General features: G+C 34.6%; 1 protein-coding gene across 1 annotated transcript; it reads left to right on the forward strand.

Moving 5' to 3' along the window:
- Positions 1 to 300: 300 nt before the first annotated feature.
- Positions 301 to 13,314, forward strand: LOC141601756 (uncharacterized). Its single transcript, XM_074422059.1, has 5 exons — positions 301 to 1,821; positions 1,915 to 2,707; positions 2,791 to 3,068; positions 3,825 to 4,067; positions 12,919 to 13,314. Exons 1-5 carry the CDS (start codon positions 301 to 303, stop codon positions 13,312 to 13,314), a joined length of 3,231 nt encoding a protein of 1,076 aa, XP_074278160.1.
- Positions 13,315 to 13,565: the final 251 nt, after the last annotated feature.

A 13,565-nucleotide genomic window follows, 5' to 3' on the forward strand; every position in this document is an offset into this window, starting at 1 on the left:
TAAATAGAAGTATCCTGCATTTATTTGGGTTATGCTATTCATTAAATCAAATTCAATTCTGTCCAATCATTCCTTTGTCACATCTCTCTCTATTTCCATCAATATTCACGTGTAGGTAGCTCGAATTACGCTATTTGAGTGTTAATTCCTGGGATCTACAACATTGGTATCATGTTTTTTTCGATCTTAGACCTTTTTCCACGCTAATTTCCGCCCAAATTTCTGCACAAATTTTTCCACTCCTGTTTTGATTTTCTTACATCTTTTATCACAAATCTGGCACCATCTAAGAAGAAATCAATGGAAGCTCAACTCAAGAGTCTAGAACAACGAATGGAGGAACAAAATCAAAAGTTGCAGGCTCAATTGTTGGAGCAAAACAAGACTATGGAAGATCAGTTAGCACAATTGATGCAGTTGCTGAAGGACAGGCCAATTGAATCATTTGGCGAAGAATCTGGGGGCACTTTAAATCGCCATCGTAATTCACACAATCACCAACGCCAATTTGGATATGTTCCTAAAATCGAATTTCCCTCATTTCATGGCGAAAATTCTAGATTATGGATTCAGAAGTGTGAAAAATACTTTAATCTTTGCAAAGTTCCTGATGATCAGAAAGTCGACCTAGCTGCAATTCATATGATAGGCAAGGCTGAATCATGGTTTAATGCATATATTGCTGCTAGAAATTTTGTTTCTTGGTCTACTTTTATTATTGATGTTTGTGCTCGTTTCAAAGATAAATTGGGTGCGAATGTGGTAGAGCAGTTCAATAGATTGCATCAAACTGGTTCTTTAGAGGATTATCTTGATTCTTTTGAGCACTTGAAGTCTTTGATGGTGCAAAGAAACCCGCTTTTGCCTGACTCTTATTTCTTGGATAGTTTTATTGGTGGTTTGCGACCTACTGTGAAACCTTTTGTTCAAGCCTTTAAACCTGAAACCTTGGCAAAAGCAGTGGAGTTTGCTCGATTACAGGAAGAAAGTGTGGAAGCAACTAAGAACTACACTAAAAATTATATAGTTTATCCTACAAAAAACAACCCTTCTTTCTCTAGCACCAAACAACAGCCAATACTAGCTACACCACAATATAAATCAAATTACATCTCCCAAAATAATTCAAAAGCAAATTTGCCACGAAAGAACCTTACCATGGCTGAGAGGGCAGAAAAAATAGCGAAAGGGTTGTGTTACCTTTGTGACCAGCCCTATGACAGGAATCATCAATGTAAATTCAAGCAATCTCAATTATTCACTATTTTTGTTCCCGCGGAAAATGAATGGGGAAGTGAAGGAGATTTTGGGGATGCACGCCTTGATGATTCTCATAGGTTTGACAATGAATTTGAAGTAAATAACGTGGATCCCTGCATTTCTGTCAATGCTCTTGCTGGTAATCAAGCATTTCAAGCAATGAGGGTGACTGGTTATATAGGAAAAAAGCCTTTGCATATTTTGGTCAACTCAGGAATAACTCATAACTTCCTTGATCTATCTTTGGCTAAGAAAATGGGATTAGATCTCGAGAAGATTACACCGCAGGCAGTAACTGTAGCTGATGGCAATCATCTAGCATGTCAGTATGTTTGTAAAGGGTTTTCTTGGAGGTTACAAAATACAGAGTTCAAATCTGATGCCTTATTGATACCCTTGGGAGGATGTGATATGGTTTTGGGTGTTCAATGGTTGAGTAATTTAGGCACTGTAAAATGGAACTTTAAAAAGTTGTGGATGACTTTTGAATATGAAGGCCAACATCATATGCTTAGGGGAATTCCACCAAAATTGGATAAAAGTGGTGCAGCTAATAACAAGGTGTTCTCTAATTCTATTCACCTATTTTATGTCTAAAATGCACAAGCTGGGTTAGAGCAGATGCAATTTTATCCATGGTGTACATCATCACAGGACCAAGGTTATCCTAAAGCCATTGGTCAACTTTTGGAAATATACAAAGATGTATTTGCCGAACCTACTAAATTACCACCTAGTAGAGGTGTGTTTGATCACAGAATTTCTTTGGAGAATGATGTTGCACCTGTAAATATCAGACCTTATAGGTATCCTTTGAAGCAAAGAGATGTAATAGAACAATTAATCAAGGAAATGTTGGACAGAGGTGTTATACAACAAAGTTGCAGCCCATTTGCTTCTCCTGTTGTGTTGGTTGGCAAGAAGGATGGCAGTTGGAGATTATGTGTGGATTATAGAGAATTGGACAAAAAAATTATCAAAGACAAGTTTTCAATTCCAGTGGTAGATGAGTTGATTGACGAGTTGGCTGGAGCGACTGTCTTCAGTAAACTGGATTTAAGGGCTGGTTATCACCAACTAAGGATTCATGATAGTGATGTTTACAAGACAGCATTTAAAACTCATTCCGGTCATTATGAGTTCCTAGTAATGCCTTTTGGGCTTACTAATGCACTAGCTTCGTTCCAGAGTTGGATGAACTATATTTTCAAGCCTTTGCTCAGAAAACATGTGTTAGTTTTCTTTGATGACATACTTGTCTATAACAATAATCTAGAGGATCATGTCAACCATCTAAAGCAGGTCTTTGACTTGATGCAACAACACTCACTCTATGCCAAGCCAAGTAAATGTTATTTTGCTATAGATAAGGTTGAGTACCTTGGTCACTTTATATCAGCTAAGGGAGTAGAAACAGATCCACAAAAGATAGCTGCAGTGGAAAATGGCAAGTTCCTAGGAATGTAAAAGACCTGAGGAGTTTCCTTGGTCTTACCGGTTATTAAAGGAAATTTGTCAGACATTATGCAGGGATCTCTAAACCTTTAACAGACCAACTTAAAAAAGAAGGCTTCTCTTGGGGATCAGAAGCTCAACTTGCCTTCGAAAAATTAAAAAGGGCACTGGTTATAGCACATGTGCTAGCTGTTCCTGATTATTCTAAGACTTTTGTGGTGGAAACAGATGTATCCCAAAGTGGTATAGGTGCGGTCTTGATGCAATATGATCACCCTTTAGCCTATATCAGTAAGACTCTTGGCCCTAAATGGCAAAGGTTGTCTGTCTATGAAAAAGAGTTATTGGCTCTAGTAACTGCTATTAAAAAATGGGAGCAATATCTAATTAATAGTCACTTTATTGTTAAAACTGATTAAAAGAGTTTGAAATGGCTGCTTCAACAGAAAATTTCTACTCCTTTTCAGCAGTTTTGGCTTTCCAAATTAATGGGCTTTGACTATGAGATACAATATAAAAGTGGCAAATAAAATCTTGCAGCTGATGCACTATCAAGGGTGCAGGGTTCTGAAATTTTATGCTTTGCCATTTCAATAATTCTATCTGATTTAAAGAGAATTATACAAGCCAGCTATCTTCTGGACCCACACCTTAATACGGTTTTACAACAGTTGCTTCAGCTAGGGATGTGGCTCAATTATATCTTCTGATTGATATTTCTATGGATTTTATAACTGGTTTGCCAAAGTCGCAAAGTAAAGAAGTTATCTTGGTGATAGTTGATAGACTTAGTAAAATGGCTCATTTTTTTACCATTAAAGCATCCTTGTTCAGCTAGGGATGTGGCTCAATTATATCTGGATCACATTTTTAAGCTACATGGTTGGCCAAGGAGTATTGTGAGTGATAGAGATATTGTATTTATTAGCTCTTTCTGGCAAGCATTCTTCTCACTACAAGGCACGAAACTATTGTTGTCTTCTGCATGCCATCCTCAAACGGATGGGCAAACTGAGGTGGTAAATAGGTGTTTAGAAACTTTTTTGCGATGTATGAGTAGTTCTCATCCTAAGGACTGGAGTCTCTGGTTGCCATTAGCTGAATGGTAGTATAATACCAATTTTCACATTGCCACTCATCTTACTCCTTATGAAATTGTCTATAATCAACCTCCACCAGTCTATCTTCCTTATTTTCCTGGTGAAACAAAAGTTGAAGCAGTGGACAGGTCTCTTCAATGGAGGGAGGCAGTGATACAGTCTTTGAAATATCACCTCAAGAAAGCTCAAGACAGAATGAAAAGTTTAGCGGACAGAGGAAGAACTGATAGAAGGTTCGATTCAGGGGACTGGGTTGTTGGAATATGCATCCTCCGACAATAATGCGATCACGACTGTTGATCATGATGATCACATGTTTAAGTCTCATTATAAAGAATACAATTGGGAAGTAATATTTACTGTCAACTGATCAACATATATCGCTAATGATTGGCTGACTAGAGTTTGACATTACTGTCGTGTGACGGTGGTGATCAGTTGATCCCCTAGGTCATACCTATAGGGAAACACTCTTAATTGATCAATTAATTGATCGTATAACGTTACGAGTCAATTAATTTAATTAAAATTGACGGACGATTTCGGAAGTAATATTTACGTATCTCATTGAAATTGATTAAAATGAGACACGGTCTGAGTAATCGAATTGTATCATTACTCAGATGAAATTATTGTTTAAGGAAACAATTAAATTTGAATGAATTATTATAAATACAAATTGTTGTGATTTATAATTGGTAAAATATTTTGGTACAAGTAATTATGAATTACTAAGTCGATTTTTGTATATGACGTATTTTTATTAATACGTTGATTTTTAATATGTTAAAAATATATAACAAATTTATGTAACATATGACATGTGACATATTGACAATTGACAAAAATAAAATGGATTCCATTTTATGAATGTGCCGAAAATAAAGAGGAGGATTAGGCTAATATTGTGTTTGATTATGCTAATGGAAAACACAATCATTTCCCTAATAGACTAGCCTTGCAACCTAGTTTACATTGTGAAGATAAACTCTTGCATGCATTGGCTCACTCTTTTCTTCCCTCCTCTTCCCTTACCCGGTTTTCCATAGGAAAATCAAAGGGGTTTTTGCCATATATTTTGATAAACAATACTTAACATTATTGTTGTAGTATTCATTCTTCATTATTCTAAAATTTGAGTTTTAGAGAGAAAAAAAGCTTCCTTCTTCCTCCTCCCATAAACCGAAAATATTAAGTGTCCTATAATATTTTTGGGTCAATTTTTACAAGATTAATATTGTACTAGTATTTATAATATTAATTTTAATTAAGAGTGTGCTTTGGGTATAAAGCTTTGGGAGAGATCCTATACTTGGATCTTAGTTCTTCCACTAAGGAAAGCACAAGAACAAGAGAGAAAGGTGATCTCTCTTGTGCCCATATAAACCGAATTTCCAATGTAAGATGAACATTTCTTCTTTATATTGTCCATTAGTTTGCATGCATAAGATCACCATTAATTTTATGAGTAAATTAAATTAAAACATATATGAATATGTCAAGTATATAGATCTACTTTTCCTTCAATCGGTATCAGAGAGCCATGGTTGTTTGCATGCAAATCGGTTAAAAGTTTTTCCGAGTTATAAGAATAACATATAAAACTTGTATAATTTGTGTTATTATGATATATCACGAAAATCATCATGCATGTTAAAATTTCTGGTCCTAAAATATTTTTAGGATATTTTGGTTAATTTACGGATTTTTATTGTTCATATTATACAATAATGGCATTAAAATATGATTTTATGAGTAAAAATGTCATTTTTGGACTAAAATTAGCTAAACTTCAAATTTTCCAGTGATTTTTGGATATGTTGTCACATATATTATTTTGAGATAACCTGTAAATTTTCATAATTTTTGGACTTCTTATGCTCGAAAAATGGATTTTTCATTATTAAAATCGGATTTAAGTGAAAAATAGGTTAATATGAGTTAAATTTCGAATCTGTTCATAGAAATTTAGTATGTTGTCACCTGCAATTTTACTAGATGTGTGTAAAATAGTAGGCTATATTGAAGTCTTTGTGCATGATTTATGATTTTTTGAAGAACAATAGCATAAATAGTGACATTATTAGTGAAATATTAATAAAACATAATCTATGACTAAGGAAAAACGTCACATGTTGCATTTTATTATCATTTTCAGATCTAAAATTGAAAAGTTGGTGAATATATTTTTCTCATGTTTTTATGATTATTTTGTTAAAAACCGATAAACCGCAACATTGTTTTTCCGGATAAATTTCGAAATTTTTAACCTAAGTTTTTGAACATTATGAGTGTCGTGGTATTTTTCCAGAATGTTCATAAGTTTAAATTTCAAATTTCAAATTTATTTGAAATTTTGTGATTTATTTGAAGATTATGGCTTATTTTTATAATTTCAAGTCCATTAATGAACACATTTTAGAAAGATGAGTTAATTATGGTCAAATAATTAGTGAAGGCTAAATTTTGATTCCTAAGAGGTTAGGGTAATTAACTTATGCATAAATATGAATTTATGTAATTTTGTGATTATAAAATGTTGAAATCACGCAAATCCGTAAAAAAAGAGTAATATACGATATTGGCTATTTAAAGGCGATTTAGCATAAAATTGGGCATGTTCATACATATTATAATGCTGCATTTTCTTTATGATTGTCATAATTTTAATTTATGTAATTTTTGAATTATGTAATTTTTACTTAGTATGGCTTTAGTTTTTAATTGGTATTTCCCGAAATGTATGGGAATATCGATTCGGTTGTAATTTTATTGTGATCTCATATCACCGTTTTGTAATTTAATAGATTTATTTTATTTTAGTTACAAATGTATAATAGGAAATTATGTAATTTATTATGTAATTTTATTCATTTCGGAGTTCCCAAAGACGGATTTCTTCAAGATGGCGTTACATAAAGACGGTGTTGCCTCGAGATGCGTGCCACAACCGAAGTTCAAGGGACCAATGGAGTTGGTTTCCGAATATGTAATAGTTAAATAGTTTTTCTATTTTAGGAAGGCCATACTAGGAATTTTTTATGTTTTGCATTTTATTTATATGTCACATGCATCGCTAAATCGCCATAACTAAAACATGCATCATCATCTTCATCGAGTTTATCGACCGTGTCAATTAGAATTATCGTAGTTCACCGCTTTAGTTCACTTAAAACTTGATAGATAATAAATTGACATGACCTCTCGCTAAAATATTCAATTGAGACATAGCCTTACCAAATAATAGAAACCATGAAAACCTATTTCGCGAGGGAGTGCACTCGGCCCTACCGGGGTACAAAACTTGTTACGTAGGGGAAGTGGGTGATAAATGTCTATCCACCGAATTCATGTTGATAAGGGATGAATCGGCCCTACCGTGCCCGAGTTGATGTGGATTTGGATCATGGACACATTTATTCGAAATTTGGATTGAGCTCAACGGAAGTATTCGTGACCGTAGTCGCATGTGTTCCGGGCTATAGATAAACATTAGAGTAATTTTATCGACCAAGAGTTCTAAAAGTAGAATCGATTAAACGTTAATCCACCGAGTTATATTGATAAAGGATGAATCGGCCCTACCGTGCCTAAGTCGATATGAATTTGGGTCTTGGAATCATTTATCTAGTTGGGTAGAGGTCACTAGAAAAATGCATAAAACTTGTTTAAATTATAAATTTTTACGAGTATTATTATTAAAACGACATTTGTTTTACTCCTTCTATTTTGTTTTGTACCACTTCTTTTTTTCTCATAACAAATGGCAACACCAACCCCTAATGCCACGCCTCTCGCTAAATCATCATGGCTCCGATCCTTCATGGATCGATGTAAACTTGAAAAGAATGGGTCAAATTTCTCCGATTGGGATGCCCAACTCAAATTAGCCGCCCAAGGTGACGACAAGCTTCGTTACCTTACCGAGGCCTCTCCACCCGAACCTACTACTAGGTCGACCGCCGCCACTAGGGAAGCATATGAGGCTTACCAAAAAGAGTCCGCCACAATGAAAAATGTCTTGATATTTGCGATGGAGGCGGATCTCCAAAGGAGATCCTTTAAAATGGGCAACGCTAATGAGATTTACTCCAAGCTTGTGACAATGTTTTCACAAACTCCGCGGATCGTCCAATATGAGGCGGCCGCGGCATTCTTTGATCTCGACTTCAAAGAGGGCCAAAAGTTTAGCCCTCATGTGCTCAAACTTATGGAGCTTGTCGAGACCTTGAAAATTCAAAAGGTTGAAATCCCCAAAGAACTCATTGTAGATAGGATTCTACACTCCTTGTCCAAAGTCAAAGCGTATGTTCAATTCCGGGTGAATTTTAACATGCAAGACAAGGATGTGTCTCTTGAAGAATTGCACAAGTTACTTGTGCAAGCCGAGAGGGACATGGGGTTAAATGTAAACCCTCCAAAGGATGTGCTTAACATAAGCACTAAGAGTAAGGGGAAGTTCAAAAGGAATGGGAGGAAGGGTAAGAAGCAAGCTCCCACTTTCACCAAAGCTAAGGCTAATGATGCTAGCACTTCAAAAATCAAGAAGGGTCCTCTTGATAAATGCCATTATTGTAATAGTATGGGAAATTGGAAAAGAAATTGTTCCAAATACCTTGGTGATATTAAGGCTGGAAAGATTACTCCAGTAGGTAAATGACTATCCTTTCTTTTATGTTTCTAATTCAACTATGGTATTGTGATACAAAGTTGTGATAATGTATCTCCCTTTTTATTGTAAATAGGGCCTCCACCAAGCAAAGACAAAGGAAAAGAAAAGCAAGCTTAAGAAACCATCAAGGAGCTAGGAATAGCTTTCATGGAGCTTCGCTTTTTATTGTCTTATTTTAAATTATGTTTTGGATTTTAGAACCTTAAGTTTCCGTGTTCGACATGGAGAGGTATTTTGGATAATTTATTGTATTTTGGATAATGGTGACTTGGTTTGCAACCCAAGTCACCCGTTTTATCATTTTATCCTTTTGTTCTAAAATTCATGTTTAAATGCTTGTTCTTAGAAACATATAACTTAAAGTGATCTAATAGACAAATATAATGACGGGATTCATTATATGTCCACATGCTTAAAGCTTGTGTATGAGCAATCATAAAAGTGACCTTGAGTCTACGAACTCTCTTAAAGGTATGTCAATCACCAAGTACACATACGAAATCTAAAACTATTTAGTCAAATCTATGAGATAGTTCTCCTTATAACTTCAACATCATTATTTGTGTCTCATATACTATCTTTGAATCTCTAGTGTATTTATTCTAAAGATAGAGTGAGAGAAAAATGAGGACACAACTCACACCAAGATAAGATTGTGTAAATGAGATCTACGCAAGAGAGAGAATGATTTGAATGAAGGTATATCTATTCATATAGTATACCCAATAGATGAGATCTATGGTCTCAAGTAAGTTCTATATGACTAAAGAGACCAAGTGAAGTAATCATAAGAGTATGCTCTCAAGATAACTACATGAGGAGACCAAAAGAAAGTTTTGTGTTCTCAAGATAACTACACGAGGAGACCAAAAGAAAGTTTTGGAACAAAATGACTAATATAAAGTCTTAACAAGAGTTTTGACTAGTTTATGATAAATTTTGACCAATAGTTTCGAACCTTGAGATTTACTTAAGAGCCTAAATGAATCAATGTAACATCCTAGTAATAAGCGAGATTTATGACTAGAGGTTGCAAGGAATGATATACCGATATCTTCAATAGCCAAAGTTTTAAACCACGTAGATGTCATTACTTAACCACATTATGAAAATGAATTGGTTAAACCTCCTTCTAAAAGGGATATTTTGAAGGATGTGCATTAGATATTACTTATATTTAATAAATGACATTGCCACACATCATTATGACATGAATGTGTTAGAGATTTAAAATCTCTTTCAATAAGGTTAAGATGAGACCTCTTCGAAATAGGAATTTTGAAAGGATATGATAAGAACATATATGGTGTCATCTTAATAACTTTGCAAAGCAACATACATTCCAAATTTTGAAATGTTCTCAATTGAGTAATCAATTTCGAAACATGTGGAATTAAGTGGGAGCATTAGAAATTATCATGTGAAGACATGGAATTTAGTGGGAGCTATCATCCTTTGAATGTTTACAACTCATTACTCATTAGGAATGACGAGCTAATATCTTCTTTCACAAAGAAGTAATTGAGTTTTCAATTCTCGATGAATTTGGACTATGATGAATCCAATTACGTCAAGAAATATTGGATTAGTATTAAGAGATACACATCGTATCAACATACACATAGGTTATTCATGTAGATGAAAATGGAATTGCCATTAGCAGTCATGGTCGTTTATTGAACCTATGAACGGTTGATCTCATGATTATTAGTAACTAATGTTTTCGCCATTAGAATAATCATGCACATGTCCAATAGTGAATCATTTGCATGAGAGCATGATGATTCATTGGCAAGCCATACAAGAAACGTCATGAATTCTCGAGGAGAATCCGATGAACGATTTCAGTGTTTGACAGAATACTCTATTATGTGTTAAGAGGTTGCACATATTATAGAAAATCCGAACACACGTAAAGATTTATGAAAATCCTAAACTTTTCAAGTCAAAAGGAGAAATAAGAAGTTTGGAAAGATACTTAGTTGAATAAGAAGTTACTCAAAAACTAATCTTTCCTAACTATGCTAGGACTTGTAAGAAGTGCTAGGCTAATCATCTTGACAAATTGTTGAAAGACTCTACAAAATATGTACCTAGTGCATTGTGTGTGGATGGAGTACTTGATCAGTACAAGTTATATCATTCACCACAAATTCGTTCGTTATGTGATAATCGATAACGAAGTTCTTTCAAGATAAAGAACCGAAACCAAGGTCGGAAACCATGATGTGTACTTGGTAAGGTTCATACTATGAGAGATAACATGAATGTAAAGGAAAATGCAAGTATAAGAAGTTTGAACACATGGACACATGGCATGTTAAACTTCTATTGCAATCAATAAGTGTTTACACTTACGATATGCATCACAAGGTTGTAATATGGTATTGACTACCTGAGTGTGATGTCGACATTTGTCGTTTGAGTTATTATTAACTCACTTTATACATTGTTATATCCAAACGGGTTGTAGTGAAAACTGAACCCCGTTAAAGTGAACATGGATTAACCTTGTATTTGCCCATAGTCACTTGTATGAGGTGACGTCTCGAAGTGACTAGAGTGTGATGCGATTGATGGAAATATCAAGTGTCATAGAGTCATGTGAGATGACTAGTCGATCACATAGGCAGACTGTTAGGAACATTTTGTCGGGCCTAATAACCGCTTAAAGAGTTCTGGCAAATTTATATAGCCTGGTCGTGGCGAGAGCTGCAATAGTATTCAAATGAGTCGATTCTTTTGACTAAAGACTATTCGCCTAAGATGGCACAGTTTCAGATTAACTTTGATTTGTGTTACTACGACCTTCGTAAATGGGCTCAAATGGGCATATTTTGGGTTATGATGGTTGTGGCTAGTTGAAGGGAATGAGTGCGATAGGAATTGTCCACCCCTAGTCAGGGTTATAAAAATATCTCAGGGCCACTCGAGGAGTAATGAACTGGAAATGCGTGGCCACGCTCGGAATGTATCCATGGTGGATAAATCCGGTCAATCAGTTATTCTCCAGATCGAGGAAACCACTCTCGATATGATCACTTGCAAGTACGACCTGAAAGACACCTTGCATTGAGTGGGAGATAGTAATAGGACAAGAGAATTGATGACGCACACTTGTCGAGGACAAGTGGGAGATTGTTGGAATATGTGTCTTCCGACAATAATGCGATCACGACTGTTGATCATGATGATCACATGTTTAAGTCTCGTTATAAAGAATACAATTGGGAAGTAATATTTACTGTCAACTGATCAACATATATCGGTAATGATTTGCTGACTAGAGTTCGACATTACTGTCGTGCGACGGTGGTGATCAGTTGATCCCCTAGGTCATACCTATAGGGCAACACTCTTAATTGATCAATTAATTGATCGTATAACGTTACGAGTCAATTAATTTAATTAAAATTGACGGACGATTTCGAAAGTAATATTTACGTATCTCATTGAAATTGATTAAAATGAGACACGGTCTGAGTAATCGAATTGTATCATTACTCAGATGAAATTATTGTTTAAGGAAACAATTAAATTTGAATGAATTATTATAAATACAAATTGTTGTGATTTATAATTGGTAAAATATTTTGGTACAAGTAATTATGAATTACTAAGTCTATTTTTGTATATGACGTATTTTTATTAATACGTTGATTTTTAATATGTTAAAAATATATAACAAATTTATGTAACATATGACATGTGACATATTGACAATTGACAAAAATAAAATGGATTCCATTTTATGAATGTGCCGAAAATAAAGAGGAGGATTAGGCTAATATTGTGTTTGATTATGCTAATGGATAACACAATCATTTCCCTAATAGACTAGCCTTGCAACCTAGTTTACATTGTGAATATAAACTCTTGCATGCATTGGCTCACTCTTTCTCCCCTCCTCTTCCCTTACCCGGTTTTCCATAGGAAAATCAAAGGGGTTTTTGCCATATATTTTGATAAACAATACTTAACATTATTGTTGTAGTATTCATTCTTCATTATTCTAAAATTTGAGTTTTAGAGAGAAAAAAAGCTTCCTTCTTCCTCCTCCCATAAACCGAAAATATTAAGTGTCCTATAATATTTTTGGGTCAATTTTTACAAGATTAATATTGTACTAGTATTTATAATATTAATTTTAATTAAGAGTGTGCTTTGGGTATAAATCTTTGGGAGAGATCCTATACTTGGATCTTAGTTCTTCCACTAAGGAAAGCACAAGAACAAGAGAGAAAGGTGATATCTCTTGTGCCCATATAAACCGAATTTCCAATGTAAGATGAACATTTCTTCTTTATATTGTTCATTAGTTTGCATGCATAAGATCACCATTAATTTTATGAGTAAATTAAATTAAAACATATATGAATATGTCAAGTATATAGATCTACTTTTCCTTCATGAGTATGGTTAAAATTGCAGCCATATAGACAATCTACAGTAGCACTAAGAGTAAACCAAAAGTTAGCAGCGAAATACTTTGGGCCATTCCAAATTGAAGCAGCGACTAGAAAAGTTGCTTATAGATTGAAGTTGCCTCCGGAAGCACAAATTCATAACGTGTTCCATGTATCGCAACTCAAACAGTTCAGAGGTGTACTGCCTGACACCCCTCTAATCCCTCCCTGGTTCAGAAATAAAGATTGTTTAACAATCATTGAACCAGAAGCTATCTTGGACAGAAGAGTAGTGAAGTTTCAGAACATGGCCAGGGCTCAATATCTGGTTCAGTGGGTTGGTTTTTCGGAAACAGAAGCTTCTTGGGAATATGCAGATGAGTTTGAAGCCAAATTCCCTACATTCAATTCTCAGACTTAAGGACAAGTCTTGTTTCAAGGGAGGAGGAATGTTACAGTTTGTTGAACTGGCTTTAGTTAGTTGTATGTAAGTGGAAAATAGTTGTTATGATCAATTGTTGAGTTGGCAAGTAGTTAGAAGAGTTAGTTACAGTTAGATGGTACTAGCCACTATAAATAGAAGTATCCTGTATTCATTTGGGTTATGCTATTCATTAAATCAAATACAATTCCGTTCAATCATTCCTTTATCACATCTCTCTATTTCCATCA

Source organism: Silene latifolia, chromosome 9 (genome assembly GCF_048544455.1).
Source record: "Silene latifolia isolate original U9 population chromosome 9, ASM4854445v1, whole genome shotgun sequence".
NCBI classification, from domain to species: Eukaryota; Viridiplantae; Streptophyta; class Magnoliopsida; order Caryophyllales; family Caryophyllaceae; genus Silene; species Silene latifolia.

Coding starts and splice junctions, on each gene's coding strand:
- LOC141601756 (XM_074422059.1), top strand. CDS start 301: ATGGAAGCTCAACTCAAGAGTCTAGAACAACGAATGGAGGAACAAAAT. Junction 3,069..3,824: donor AAAAAGAGTTATTGGCTCTA/GTAACTGCTATT, acceptor GCTGAATGGTAG/TATAATACCAATTTTCACAT. Junction 4,068..12,918: donor GGTTCGATTCAGGGGACTGG/GTTGTTGGAATA, acceptor TTAAAATTGCAG/CCATATAGACAATCTACAGT.